The 15,493-nt window shown below is 44.6% G+C and overlaps 1 protein-coding gene across 1 annotated transcript; it reads right to left on the reverse strand.

The window, feature by feature from the left end:
- Positions 1–12,151: 12,151 nt before the first annotated feature.
- On the reverse strand, positions 12,152–15,251 carry LOC112879333 (glucan endo-1,3-beta-glucosidase 5). The gene is made up of 2 exons (XM_025943569.1): positions 14,687–15,251; positions 12,152–13,457 (listed from the first exon to the last, which is right to left on the reverse strand). Exons 1-2 carry the CDS (start codon positions 15,028–15,030, stop codon positions 12,326–12,328), a joined length of 1,476 nt encoding a protein of 491 aa, XP_025799354.1. The 5' UTR covers positions 15,031–15,251; the 3' UTR covers positions 12,152–12,325.
- Between the last annotated feature and the right edge of the window lie 242 nt (positions 15,252–15,493).

Genomic DNA, 15,493 nt, shown 5'->3' on the forward strand with positions numbered 1-15,493 from the left:
CAGTACCGCCCATGCTTCTTACCAGCTCCGACCCTCATGACGACTTCACCGTCAAGGTCCTCGGTGGTCGGATCATAATCTGGACCATGGACCTCCCTTGCCATCGATGTGTACTCATTGAGACGTCTGTGGGCGGTCGCGTTGCTGTGTGCCTCAGGCCCGTCCTCCAGGTTGTAGTTGACATCGGATGTCGCCTTGCCCTTGTGGGTCATAGCAAATGCCTTGAAGAGAGAGCAAGGGTGGCCACCATGTGACAACGACTGCGAGAAAACCAGCAAGACAATTAGAAATCATGCATACTTGAGTGTTGGATTAAATAAATGAATTCGTGTACCTATGCTTCTGCATATCCGCTGAGGCTGCGGCTGCCTTGATGGTGTGGTACACCAGGCATCATCAAACGCCGCTCCCGGCAAGCGTTGTGCGACTCTTCCCACTCGTTGGAGCACTACTTTTGCACCATCTGTTGCCAACACTCGGCATGCGCAGCGCACCAATAAGGAATCATCTACAGGACAATAAGTACATGACATAGTAGAAGATGAAATTAATCATACTTAATGTAAAAAGGAATGAATACTTAATATAAAAAGAATAAACATTAATATTCTATATTTACCTGCAAGTCACCTCAGTCAACGATATGGTTCTTGCGTCCGTTTTGGTGACCTTCTCTCCAAGGACGGTGGCATGGAAACTTATAATGGCCTGGAGACGCGCCTTATTGTGCAAGTCCACGACTAGTTTCTTACAGCATCTGGTAGCCACCACATCAGCCATGGCCTCAAACCCATCCTAGCATCTGAAGAAATCCTGCATGCAAACACGATGTATACCATTCATTATTTCAAGAATGTGCAATGAATGCGATGTATTTAGCACTTACCCATAGCTCCTGCTTCACCCGCTCCGCCTTATTGTTGAATACCCTGCCATCCCGATCTTCAGTATCGGGGGCGGCGGCGTACTGGTCGAACGTATAGGCTGGCCCCACAACTCCAGCGTACTCAACCAGGCCAGGGAAGTATTCCTTGCACAGAAGACCGCGGATGCCATTGACGGAGCGTCTGTGAGCAGCACCTGCACTCTCCACAATCCTCCAAGACCTGCACAAATGATTAGCCATCACTTTTAGTTTCTACTTTGAATTTGAACATATAACATAAAGAAGCAATGAAAATATAAAAATTTACTTACTTTTCCCCCTCGGGTTGAATCAACGGGCGTTTCTCACGAGGTATCGGCCGCTTAGGCAGACTCGCGGGACCTGCACAAGTGATTAAGAAAAATTATTAGTTTCTAATTCAAATTTGAACATATAACATGAAGAAGCAATAAAAACATATAAAGTTAATTACCTCGCAAGTAGACGCTCGACGAACCAGAGGCCGCGGAACCAGAGGTGGTCTGCTGCGCCTCGTCCTCCTCCTGCGCCACATGTGCCACCTCCTCCGTGTCGTCCTGCGAGGCCACCTGCGCCTCCTCCTCCGTGGCCTCCTGCAGGGGCATCTGCGTCGTCCCCCTCCTCCTCCCCCTCCTACTCTCAGACGACCCAGCTTCAGCGGACCTAACCCTCTGGTAAAACGACCTAATGCTCCTCATCCCACTGCCCACCATCTTTGTTCAATCACCTGCAATTAAGAAGAGTAAAGTAATAAGTACAGATAAACAAGACATACTTAGAAAGAGATGCAAAATAAATAAAATATAATTACATAATAATATAGTATTACATTGATTAAAAATAATCTTCATAATCGAGAGCAGCTGGATCATAAGTCTCATCATCACTATCAACCATGTCATAATCAACACTATCTGAAAAATCAATGTCGTCATTGGCATTGTCTAAATGTAATCGTTGTAGTATTGTAAGTCCTTCGCATTTTGCACCTCATCCTCCTCCTCCTCATCAACAACCGTTTCAACTTTAATTCCGTCCGCTTCGGTTAAGTCTATCTCAAATCGTCCTTCTAACCCCTCTTCTTGAAAGAACTCTCCGTCATATGTGTTAGGGTCTAAGTTATAATCTTCATTGTTTGGAACAGGTACTTTACTGTGCGGTGATACCTTGTGCACAGCATACCAACTCTTAAGATGCTCTTTGGTTTGGCATGCATATAGGAGATAATAAACTTGTATGGCCTGTTGGGCCACAATATAGACATCGTCTCATGGTAAGACGGAATCCTATCGAATTTCGACTAGCCCAAGATTAGAATATGTCCATCTCGTTACTTCAGAATCAAACCAATGATATTTGAATATGATAGGATTAAGAGATTTGGAACCATAAAAACTGAGTTCGTATATTTCTTCAATTCTTCCATAATACTCGACCCCATCAAGGCCAGAAGTAAAAACTCCAGTATTTGTGGTCTTTCGATTGGGTCGACTTGCCTCGTAGCTTGTTGTACAAAAACGATATCCATTCACGTCATAAACAGAATATGACCTGACCCTATAGGCAAAGCCATCGGCAACCTGTCTCAACTTGGCACTCATCCTATGGCCCTGCTGCTTGAACCAAGAAATAAAATCGAGCAATCCATTTCCCGCACCCTGTCTAAGAAGGGTATCACATTCCTGTTGGGTAGGATCCCTTGATCGACGCCAAAATTTATGAACAAATTGCTCCACGTACGGCACCACCTCGTCAAGGTTGGTCAACACATATAGCATGATCTGGTGCCACTCTTGATGTCTCAATGTCTTGGTGGTCGAACCACTTGCACATCCGAGTTGCCCTCGGAAAAGGCTAAGGTTCGATTCATTTTCGCTAGCATTGTAACGAGGGGGTGGATTATGCATGCTAGGGAGGTTGTCACTATAGTATGTTGTTGTGAAGTTTGACACCTCCTCCAGAATGTATGCCTCTGCAATGGAAGCCTCAATTTTGCATTTATTTTCACATTTTTTCGAAGAACCTTTAGACATCTCTCGATTGGATAGCACCAATGACCCTGCACGGGACCCCCCATTCATGCCTCATATGGGAGGTGCAAAATCATATGCTCCATCGGATTGAAGAAGCCGGGTGGAAAGATCTTCTCCAACTTACAGAGCAACACCGGTGCAATTATTTCCAAGTCTGCAATCACGGTCCGAGATAACTCCTTGGTATAAAGCTGGCGGAAGAAATAGCTCAACTCTGCAAGCACTAGCCAGACATTCTCAGGGACATACCCTCGAACCATCGCTAGAAGAAGCCGCTCAATCCATATGTGGTAGTGATGACTCTTCATCCCTACGACTCGCATAGTAGATAAGTTGACCCCCGTACTCAGATTAGCTGCATACCCATCAGGGAACATCAACGTCTTGATCCATTCTAGTACTTCCCTCGTTTGGGGCTTGGTCAAGACGAAATCAGCCTTAGGCTTTTTCCATGTCTTACCGCGACTAGGAGGCTTCATCTCTAGGTTTGGTCTATCACACAACGTTGCCAGATCCACTCTAGCCTTAACGTTGTCCTTTGTCTTACCGGGAATGTCCATGATTGTTGCCCAAAGTGCCTCAGCGACATTCTTTTCAGTGTGTATCACATCAATGTTGTGTGGAAGGAGAAGATCATCATAATAGGGGAGCCGAGTCAAGCCTGACTTATGAGTCCACATATGGTGCTAGTTATATCCCACAAAGCCACCTTCTGGATTGACCACGAGACCATCTATCTGCTGACGGACTGCGGCACTAGTCTTCATCAGAGGTGCAAGGTCTGTCACCGTGACACCTTTCATGAAGTTCTTTTGGTCTCGTTTGAATGCATGGTCACGAGGGAGGAATTGCCGATATTTGTTGAACGCCGAATACTTTCCACCCTTCTACAACCAAATGAACCTAAGACCTTCCTTGCATACTGGGCATGGGAACCTCCTGTGAAAACACCAGGCACTGAATATCCCATACGCCAGCAAGTCATGCAGGGAGTATTGGTACCAAACATGCATTTTGAAGTTTGTCTTCGTGGCCCGGTCGTACGTCCATACCCCTTCCTCCCAAGCACGGACCAATTCATCAATTAGAGGCTCTATGAACACACCCATATTATTCCTCAGATATTCAGGAATAATCAATGACAATAATATGTTCTGTCGTTGAAAGCATACGCCTGGTGGAAGATTGAGGGGGATAACGTAGACGGGCCAACATGTGTACGTGGCAGCCATCATTTCATAAGGATTGAACCCATCTGTTACGAACGCAACGCGTACATTACGAGTCTCTCTGGCTTTCTCATGATGAAAGCTATCAAAGTGGGTCCATGCTTAACCATCGGATGCAATGTGCCAAACTTGCATACGTAGTTCAAGGTAATCTAGAATCACAACAAAAAAAAGTTTAGGTGGAAAAAGGAAAAAAAATAAATATGTTTTGCCGAGTACCCTGAAAAAGCGCTAGGCAAATCACACATTTGCAGAGTGTCCGCGATACCGACACTCGGCAAAGCTAACGGCCGTTTGCTGTCATTCGCAGCTGACGGAGCTTTGCCGAGTGTCTGTCTTTGCCTAGTGTAGGGTACTAGGCAAAATAGATTTTGCCAAGTGTTATTGTTTGCCGAGCGCTTGATATTCGGCAAATCTATTGTTCACCGAGTGTTTCTTTTTGCCAAGTGCGGCACTCGGTAAAAGTTCTATTCGCCGAGTGCCCGACGAAATACTCTTGGTAAAAATTTTTGCACTCGGCAAAAGTGCCGTCTCCGGTAGTGAGCTGCTCACCACCTCCGCTTGAGGATGGTTGGCTGCCCGTCGTCCGGCCGCGCACCGCGCGCTCGTGACCTCCACACGTAATTAGCTGTTTCGATTGATTTTTATTAACTAACCTGGTTTCTCATGCAAGCCATGGACTCTTGCCACCTTCGATCGTTCATGCAGCCATGGGCCTCTCGTTGCCACCTTCACGTATCCGAGCTGAGAAGCCATGCAAGAAATCATGGTCGCCACTTTCGCAGAGCCGCGAGGCTGGTAAGGAACCTCCGTGTGAGGAGCAAAAGCAAGGCCTCCACCTTCGGCAACCCATGTCGTTGACCCCCACGGCGAGCTCGGAAACTCCGCAACAAGCACCGAACTTCACCTCGAACTCGAACCTCCGCTGCAAGCAGCAACTTTCGCTGCGAGCCCGACATTACTGACAAGTTAAACATACTTCAAGCAAGCACCCATGCAAAACAATTGCTGCATCCAAACACCAAACGAAGGAATATAAAGGAAGCTACTAATTAAAGGAGAAGTTCACTGTTCGCCTCCTCTCGCTAAGTCGAGCGGAGGTGGCATACGGTCTTAACCTTTAGCCCCGAGCAAAGGACAAGCCTGCAGCGGAGCTCCGCAGCCTCAGGCGGCCATCGGTTGTCCAGATAAGCAACCTGGTTACCTCAATAGAATTTCGTAAAAATTATGTTGATATGGGACTGGATCCTAGTACCAACCTCTTCGAAGGTTATACACTTTACGAACTGACCTACTGTGATCTCACCAGAAGCTTCGAATTTGTAGTTCATTTGGTCATTATCGCGTACCATATGCTTTTTGTTGAACCTCGTGTGCAGCTCGAAGGTCCTGCAGGTCATTTCCAAGTTGTTGTTTTTCTCAAAAAGAATAAATAAATAACCTGTTATAGGTAGGAACAAAGTCAGAGGCCTTAGAGTGAAAGAGCAAAACCCTTTGCTAACTCGGCTACTACAATTTTGTGGAGCTTTAGTTTCTTCTTATACATGCAATTTATACAGAACCTACGTGCATGTGGATTTATGGCTAGTAATCTCAAACCTCCATATTTGCAGGGTGTATCCTTTAAAGAACTTGCTTATTACTTATTCTTTATTTTACACGCATGCTCTAGCCTCTTTTTAAGCTTATTGTTCTACAACTAAGTTTGTTCAACATAGTAAAATTAACTCAGTAACCCCTTTTGAGGATAATTTCTTTTTAAAAAATGCAGAATTATCATACTTGGCTTTGTGGAGAAGGTTATAACGAAGGCTATGATCTTATTGGTTTTCTACCCTTATTGACCTCGAGAGAAGGTCAAAACTCTTGGAGAAAGTTATGACGAAGGTCGTCACCTTATTGGCTTTCTACCCTTATTGACCTACAGAGAAGGTCCAGAGAAGTTCCAGAAAAGGTTAGAGCTTTTGGAGAAGGTTATATTAAAGGTTATGACCTTATTGGTTTTGAACCTCTATTGACCCTCGGAGAAGGTTATAATCTTATTGGTTTTCTACCTTCATTGATCTATTGAGAAGGTCAGGGGCTTTTGGAGAAGGTTAGATCAAATATTATGATCTTATTGGTTTTCAACCTCTATTGACCCTCAGAGAAGGTTATAACCTTATTAGTTTTCTACCTTCATTAACCTATTGAGAAGGTCAAGGCTTTCGGAGAAGGTTATATCGAAGGCTATGACCTCATTGGTTTTCAACCTCTATTAATCCTCGGAGAAGGTTATAGCGAAGGTACCACACCAAGAGATGCTTATCTACCTTGCGATGCTTAACTGCTTTTGTCTAAGTGCTTCAGCTTATCTTGGGTCGAAGCAACAAAGAGTTGCAAACATCGACCACGCATCTTGAATGCTCCAATTATGTAAGTTAGCAAAGTTCGCATGCCTCGCAAACTTTGCATACTTATCTAAAAGTGCAACAAGCACTCGAATGGCAAGGGGCTTTTGGACCTAAGGATCTTGAAGCCAAAAATCTTATGACCTCCAATCCAGACTTCACCCAAAACACTCAGCCAGAGAAACTGTTTTTGAGGGATATACATTTATTATACAATGAAATTTGTCTTCACTAACATGCAGATTTTCTTCAAGGTAAGCATTCCTTCTCCGGCTTAGGCTAACCCCTTTATGCTAGACCATTATTTTCTTTTCGCAGGAATATTGATTCTCATCCTAAACCTAAGTGCCTGATACATTGGTTTTCACAGTATATGGGTTTTCATCAAGAGATATTTCTTATTAACCTTCTGCTCTTACCGACTATTGGATTAGTTTCTTTTGGTATTCATCAATCATTGATTTCAATTATAATGATATTCATCAACAGTTAGATTCCACCTTAACAATGGCAATTCATCCGCTCCGGTATTCAAGAGCACTGTCTTGACCTTCGGTCTTTATCAGCTTTAAGGATCTGGAATTGGCAAACCACGCCATATCTATGCAATTGCATCCATCTCTGTTCATATGCATCAAAAGCATACATCAAATCATCTCATTGCATGAACACATCATCATGCATGGCAAAGAAAGAATAGCTTCGAGGAGCTAAGAGGCTTATGACCTCAATAACGAAGTCGAGTATCGCTTCCTAAATGAAAGGATGAATACCTCACAAAAGAAAGCCAAGGGGCTATCAATCCTAAGGGATGCGAAGCCAAAACACCTTCGGCTAAGAAAAAGAAAAGTGCAATAAGCACAAAAAAGCCAAGGGGCTATGGATCCTAAGGGATACGAAGCCAAAACTCCTTCAGCCAAGAAAAAGAAAAGTGCAAACAGCACTTATGTTTATGGATAACTTCAAAAAATGGTCGCCGAACCATTCTATACCCGTTGCAAATACATCACCTCTTTTAGGTACAAAATTGTCGAATCAACTTCACTTAAGTTGAAGTTTCAACAAAGCTTGGCGCTCAAAGCTTCGCCGTCACCTTTGGCATCGCCTCTGACTTTGGCTCGAGAGGCTCGCCTTCAGCTTCACCATCACTGTCACCTTCGACTCGAAGGGCTCGCCATCATCTTCGGTATCGCCCACGACTTCGCCTCCGCTGCTATGTCGGCTCGAGAGGCTCGCCAGGACCTTCGGCATAGCCTCAGGCCGTCCCCTTCGGCATCGCCTCCAACTTCAGCTCGTGAAAGATATCTAGGCCACTTAGTGGGTTTTGGTGGTAGATGACAAAGCACATATATATCTAATCATGTTATCAAGCATGTGTGTAGGGGCTAAGAGTGATGAAGCAAAGCGTATTACAAAAACATGACCCCTCAAAAGGGAAATGAAAAGTGGTGTTTCAAATTTACTTGAAGAATTAGATTTTATTTTAAAATTGAGTATAGGAACGCCGTACTATCAAGAGGGACTTTGATCCCCAGGTGTTGATGTGGTAGTTGTGCTCAAGAGAACCTACAAAAATCATGAGAATCAAACCTACCACTAAAAACAGCCTTCTTGTAAAATTCCATGTTATATCCGGATTGTCCGGTTCATAGTCCGGAATGTCCGGACATAGTGCTTCAGAATATTCGGACAAACACCAGGAGTTTCCGGGTAACTGTTCCCCATCCGAAGTTTTTCTGAGTCCGGAGTCTCCGGACATACACCCGGAGTATCCGGGTATCCTTTACCCAACGGCTAGTTTTCTATGAGAGGGGGTATAAATACCCCCATACCCCTTCATTCATCTCTCTCTTGCTTATTTCAACCAGAAAACACCTGCAAGCAAAAGGAGAGCTCTCTCACTTCCCCTCTTTCATTCTTGAGTGATTTTCTTTAGGGATTCAAGTGAGATTGTTGCAAGAGCAAAGATTTATGTTAGTAAACTTCCATTCCATCTCTTGAGCACAACACCCTTTGTCTAGCCGGTGGATTCAAGTTTATTACTCTTGGAGCTTCAAGCTCCTAGACGGCTAGGCGTCGCTTGTGAGTGTTCAAGCAAGTTGTGAGCACCATAAGAAGTTTGTAATCTTCTTTCCTCTCGAAGGAACACATAGTAAGTAATCTTGGATTTGAGCGTTGGTCTCACCCTTGGAAGAGGAGCATAGGGGTTCTTGAGCACCGTCTCTTGAATCCTTCCTCAACGGAGACGTAGCTCCTTTGGTAGTGAACTTCGGGAAACAAATTCTATCTCTCTTTTGTGCTCCTTACTAGTTTTATTAGATATTTGCTTGTGAGACTAACTTTCTAGGGTTTGAGGCCGATCTACAATTATACTAGTCTCTAGAGCAAGACAACTGGTAAGAAACGCTCTTAAGATACTACTAGCTTGCCTGAATTTACTCAATCTAAATTGCAGCATCAATATCTTGTTAGTGTGTATATTATTTCATACCTGGACTCTCTGGATAATATTTCCGGAAACTACGGACACAAAACCCGGAGTATCCGGACATATATCCAGAGAATCCGGACATTTGTGTTACTGACAGTGTTTAAAGTGTTTTAAGTTTCAGATTAGCCTATTCACCCCTCCTCTAGGCATCTTGAGATCCTTTCAGCTCGAGAGGCTCGCTGGGACCTTCGGCTTCGCCCTAGACTTTGTTGTCACCGCTATGTCGGCTCGAGAGGCTCGTCAGGACCTTCAGCTTCACCCCCGATGTCGCCCTCACCGTCACCTTTGACTCGAGAGGCTCATCGTCACCTTCGGCATCGCCTCGGACTTCGGCTTGATAGGCTCGCCGTCATCGTCAGCATCATCAATGACTTCGTTGTCACCTTCAGCTTCACCCTTGACTTCGTCGTCGCCACTATGTCGACTCGAAGGCTCGCCAGGACCTTCGGCTTCACCCTCAACTTACCCTCACCGCTACGTCGGCTCGAGGGGTTCGCCGGTGATCTTTGACACGGTTGTCAACTTTGTCGTCGCCACTACTTCAGCTCGAGGCTTCGGCCTTCACCACAACCTTCGCCTCAATCATCACTTCGGCTTCAAGGGCTCGCGGTCACCTTCAACTACATCGTCACAACCTTCAACATTGCCACCAACCTCGCCTCCACCGCCAATTCAGCTCAAGAGCTCGCTGGCTCGCCATCAACTTCAATGGCTCGTGTCCTCAACAACGGCAGAACCTTCGACCGCTACTTCAACCTCTACGTCATCTACGTCGACTACTTCAAGTACATGCGAAGCTTATCTCATGAGCACCAGCCAAGAGGGGCTAGGGGTGTACTGGAGGACCAGTTCATCTCGGAAGATGGAGTCTTGCCCGACGCTCGTGAGATAAGACTTGAAGATGTTGAGGCAACCTTAGGCCATGGCTAGTCCCACAACATCGGCTCTTGGAGCAAAGCCTACTGTCCGAAGCTCGGAAGAGGAGCTGCTCGCTAATGGAAGCTTAGGAGCGAAGCTTTCCACAAAATTGAAGCTCCTTAGGGTTAAAAGTTGGCACTCGAGTAAACCAAAGCATGTGCGTGCTCTTTTCTCCATTCCCTTTTTTCCACTGGATTTTTAGGATGGAGTTTTTAATGAGGCGTACATGTGTAAGTTGTAAAGGACATTCCTTGAAACCGGAGTCTGAATTGTAAATATGTTTTTTTGACATGGTCAGCTACTCAGTCTTGTTGTGCCAGCCGAGACCTAATAGCTGAGGGGTTTCTGTTGGGGGTGCACCTTAGGCCGCCACCTAAGGCTAGGGACCCTCTTTGTGTAAAAGAGGCTGAGTTAGGGGTCCAAGGGTATATTTGAGAATGTCTAGGGACTTAGTTGCAGTGTCTAGGGACCTGTTTGTAAGTTTTAGGGGATCTTTTATAAGTTTCGGGTATCTACTTGTAATATTCGACCCCACCAAATGAAATAAATATAAACAACCGTCTCCTCCACCCTATAAAAAGAACCGCCTCCTCCACCCTATAAAAAGAGCCCTAGGGCTTGGAGGAGGGAACTCTTGGCCATTTACTCACTTGCTCACTTGATTGGTTCTCTCTCACTTTATCACTTTAAGGTTATTAAGTTGTGCTTTGGCCCCTCGTTACCTTTTCTACTTGGTTTCGGCTCGTCCGAACCCAACACTGCCGTTCAACTTCAGTTGTGAGGATAGGTTGATGCAGACTTTGAGCACCATGCAGTGTTGGATAAGTTCATTTGATGACATGAGAAATTAAAATATTAGTAGTGTGATCAGCTTGAACTCATGTGATCCAATTAATGTAATTTTGGTCAATTTTGACCGATCTTTTCGTTCGAGTACATCTTGCCAAGTTTTTCTGGTAACAGTTTATAGGTAAGTACAGGTAAAATCATTGGTAAAAAACTCAAGCAAATTCAGGATGAAAACTTTCCGAGTTGCAGTGAGCTGCCAATACTGTTTCAAAATTTAGGCAGATGATGGGTAAATTATGGCGGATTCAAGTAGCTAAATTTAAAATCTAATTTATAAATGTAAAATCTCAGATAGTATAAAGTCTAGATTTGCTGTTTCCAGCGACATCCAATCTCGGTCTTTGTAAACTTATATGACTGGTTATTCGAAGTAGTTTGGTACAAACATTACTATAGATCAAAAGAAACTGAACGTCAGCTAGAAAAAAGTTTATGAAAACCACCATCTCAAGAGTCAACAGTGTCAGATCTAGATGATGTAGTCTAACAACTACACTTTTTTGCGAGGATAACAACTACACTAGTATCTGAAAAGTCCAAGTCCAGTAAAGCGGCGCATCTTATCGAAAATTCTAGTTTGTGGCACATCAACAATTGCGTAGACCACCTGGAGGCTGGAGCCCTATGTATACGTAGCCCACTACCATCTTTGCTGCTCACAACAAGAAATCTGAAGATTCAAAAGATTAGGAGGCATGAAGACAAACATTGTCCTCGCCCTTGCGGCATGGTTGATGCTGCTTGCATTCTTCATCACAACGGAGACTGCCTCACTGCGTAAGTCGTGAAAAACACTTTGTTCGCTATTACAATATTACTTGATTCATTCCTTGGTGTTCCTGGAACCTTGACATGCCAACAAGATGCTGTTTAGTTATTCTTATTAGTATAGTAACTGACAGCCTTGTAGTTAGATCATCAGCCATGTTCCTCTGCTGTTGGCATGTAGCATGTTGGCATCAACCCATGGCCTTTTCCTGATCCTGGTCTTGGATCCATTTCATTTCAGCGTGCCAGCGCTGGTGGCTGGTACATCAGCCGACGGTGACATGCGGCCACGCTTGCTGCGGCGACAACTGCTGCCCGCCCGCCTCGCCGCCTCCAGCACGATGAAAGAACATCTTGGCTTCCTGAGGCCTGTTCATAGATCATGAACAATATGATGATATCAAATAAAATAAAACTGGGATGTTGTTGTTGTTCTTTTGTGAACATACGGTGTATGTTACATGCTGCCAATAAAAAAAACATCTCTTGGTTCTTGAGGTGTTGAGAGCGCATCTTTACTTTGACCTTGAAATTGATGGCCAGCATAGATCATAGTTGCAAAGGAGGTATTTCAACAATAAATTAAATTTCATATATATGACCCAAGCGTGTCCTTTCCTAATCTCACAACAATCTAGTAATCATATATGGCGACAGTGCCTTTCTTTCCTAGTTCTAGAAGTAAAAAATACAATCTATCTAACATGGGCACTAGCATCACGCCCCAGCAGATCAGTTTGGCATTAGGCCAAATCCATCATTCTAAGGTACATGAAAACCCAGAAAGCTAACACCCACAGCCCACAACAGACCCCGCAGCATCCAGTGCCACAGGAGGCAGCTGAAGAACTCTTATTGTCATCAACACCAACAAGAAAGCGGCATTCGCCCATCGATGGATCGAGGTAGGTTATCATACCAAGCCCACCAAAATCACAGCTGTTCGGGTCTTGTTTTTGCTGCTGATAATAGCTGTTGAAAGCATATGAAACGTTGCCCTTCTGGCCAATGCCGTAACATGAACCTCCATAGTACAGAGTGGTGCAATCAGCCATGCTGCAAGCAAGCTTCATGTGATCAGACACGCTGTCGAGATTTCGAGCAGGGTTTGCCACACACCACCGTGATGGAAGGTAAGGAACCTCTTTAGCATTCTTCAATACAGAATTGCCCAGCCCAAGATTCAGTGGGTACTTGGCTTGTCCATCAAAGGAGAAGATCCCCCAATGTCGCTCAAAATTTCCTGGCAGTATGCTCTTCTGCTCCTCATCGAGGAGGCTGAAAAGATAGACATCAGCTGGAGGGACACCTGGTCGGAGTGGAGTTCCCTTGTTGCTTGTAATACGATTGATAAGCCCTTGATTGAATGCCCTGGCTGCAGTTAAGTTTGCACTTGGTGCTCCCTCAGTTGGCCAACCTATCTCACCAATTGCGATCGGTAAGTTCCCATAGCCGATTTTACCAAGAGCAGAAACTAATGTGTCAAAGTTCCCGTCAAATGCATTGTAATACACATTCGGTCCATCTACTAGTGGGTGAGTAGATCCCTCAAAGAAGGCATAATCTTGTGGGAAATCTGAATTTTGATAAAGACTGAGGAACGGGTAGATATTGACGATGAATGGAGCCCCACTAGAACTCAGAAAAGCAGCCAACTGGGTCATTATCTGAGTCAATTCAGCCCTGAATACTCCTTGGGATGGAACAGAAGCACTCTCATACGCATCTGCATTGCAGGGGACTACTAGCTTTACGTAACTAGCAAGATTAGCTTTCACCAGTGATTGCTGAATATTTGTCATTGCTGGAATGATATATGATTCAAATTGACCCTGGTAGCTTGTCAGGAAAGGCTCATTGCCCACAGCAATATATCTGTGAAAAAAAAGGCAGAATTGTTAGCCATGAACACAATCAATCATTTAGGAGTCAATCCTGGCTCTTATTGCAAGTGAAATTTGATGAAAAATAAAGTAAACTTTGTAAAGAATGGACAAAACTAATCACTTGCACGCTCTAAGCATTGTTAACCCGAACCAACTATAACTTTCATTGAGCAGTGCATTCTGCATTGCTCCCAGAACAAACCATTAATCATGTGCACATTGCTCTTAACCTCTCACTGGTACTTGTGATTACTAATTAACGTGGTCAGTTTCACTTTCTGCAAAGAATAAAATAGAAAATGATTTGTGTTAGCCTGTTAGGTGACTCAAAGATCTCAGTATAATTTTCCTTTTACATACTTATGTGATATGAATAACGATTCAGTGATTGCTTGCTTCAAAGTAATAGCAGATCAGGGTCATCAATCAACAAAATGAAATAAAATTTTACAGTCGACATACAATACAGCATAATTAGACACATTTTTTTACTAAACAATATTTCTAAGGGAAGCATTGACAAGAGACAATCAGAAAGAAAGCTTAAGTAGAAGAGAGATATCCTAAATCGAATTCTATGATTAAACAAAATTACTGGGCCATTGACAAAGCAAGAGGATACGACAAACAGATAGTAAATGACCCATGGATAACTACTAAATTTAGAATAAACGAAACCAGATATCGCACTGCAAATTAAAACAACTAGAGTGTATCTTAGCAATGGCACTGAACTAAACAGCTGATGAGCAAATGAACCAGCTTCCTCTCATATTCGAATAACATAACCCCAAATCCAAGCAACCACATTAAGAAGAAAATCATCTTTTGCACCAAAGCAATCAGCTATAGGCTCAAATATGAGGAAAAACATTCCACTAAAGCTAAATAGACTAAAGTACTACATCTGAAATATGGTTTATCTTCATGCCTATTTTAAATAGGAATTACCTGAAACAGCTCATCTTCATGTCAACGAAACAAGCAACATACAAAAGGTTCATCCTCGGCTCCAGAAGAATCAAAGGAGTTCAGAACAAAGCAAACACGCTCCACTAAAAGCTAAAAGGTACTACAACCTTAGATACCAAACTCAACTAAATCTACTACATAAATCCTAGATTTCCCAACCGAACACCAACAATGTGGAAAGCAAGAATGAAAAGGCTGCACTAAAATGCTGCAACGCTAGAGATCCAGAAAAAGGACTGGGCTCACCGGATGTCCACGCCGCCGCGGCCGACGTACCGCGACACGTTCTGCGCGACCCAGGCATCGGCGGCCGCCTGCGACCCCGCGATGCTTGCGAGCTCGCCGTTGGTGACGCCGACCATGACCTGGATGCCGCTGCCGGCGAGCGCGCGCAGCACGCCCGGGTCAGCGTCGAAGAGCTTGACCTTGCTGATCCGGTTCGCGCGCATCAGGTCCACCACCACGCCCGGCGGCGAGCGGTGCGACGAGACGGTGCCCCAGTTCACCCCGATCGCCGCGTCGGCCCGCCGCGCGGCGCCGAGGCCCCCCAGGAGGATGGCAGCAAGCAGTGCGGCGGCACGGGCGGCCATTGCCGGGGGCCCAAATCGGGGATCTTTGACGGATTGGGAGGTTTTTCTTGGATGAAAATGGGATCTTTGGGGAATTGGGGTGAGATTGGGGAGTTGGTGGGACAACCGAGAAGAGGACGAAGAAGAGAGTGAACTGATGATGCTGTGAGGAGGGAGAGCTAGCTAGTGTGAGCTTGAAGCTTCACTAGGGGGAAAGGGCAATTTTATAACTATTACAGATACCCCGCAAATGAAGGTGAAGGTACTAGTCGGTAGACCTGTGACCTCTGGTCAAAAAGCACCCTGCAGCGGCACGACTGCGCGGAAAAGATCCGTTGGCTGGGAGTACCGAGGACTCTGGTCGCAGGGGGACCGTGACACAAATAGTTTTGTTTTCTTAAAAAAGAAACTATTTACGAGAATAAATTCTATTTATATCATCAAAAACTATGCTAAGGACATATAACCAAGAGATAGTATCTCA

Source organism: Panicum hallii, chromosome 2 (genome assembly GCF_002211085.1).
Source record: "Panicum hallii strain FIL2 chromosome 2, PHallii_v3.1, whole genome shotgun sequence".
In the NCBI taxonomy this organism is placed as follows: Eukaryota; Viridiplantae; Streptophyta; class Magnoliopsida; order Poales; family Poaceae; genus Panicum; species Panicum hallii.

Coding starts and splice junctions, on each gene's coding strand:
- LOC112879333 (XM_025943569.1), bottom strand. CDS start 15,030: ATGGCCGCCCGTGCCGCCGCACTGCTTGCTGCCATCCTCCTGGGGGGC. Junction 13,458..14,686: donor CGCGGCGGCGTGGACATCCG/GTGAGCCCAGTC, acceptor TTTTTTTCACAG/ATATATTGCTGTGGGCAATG.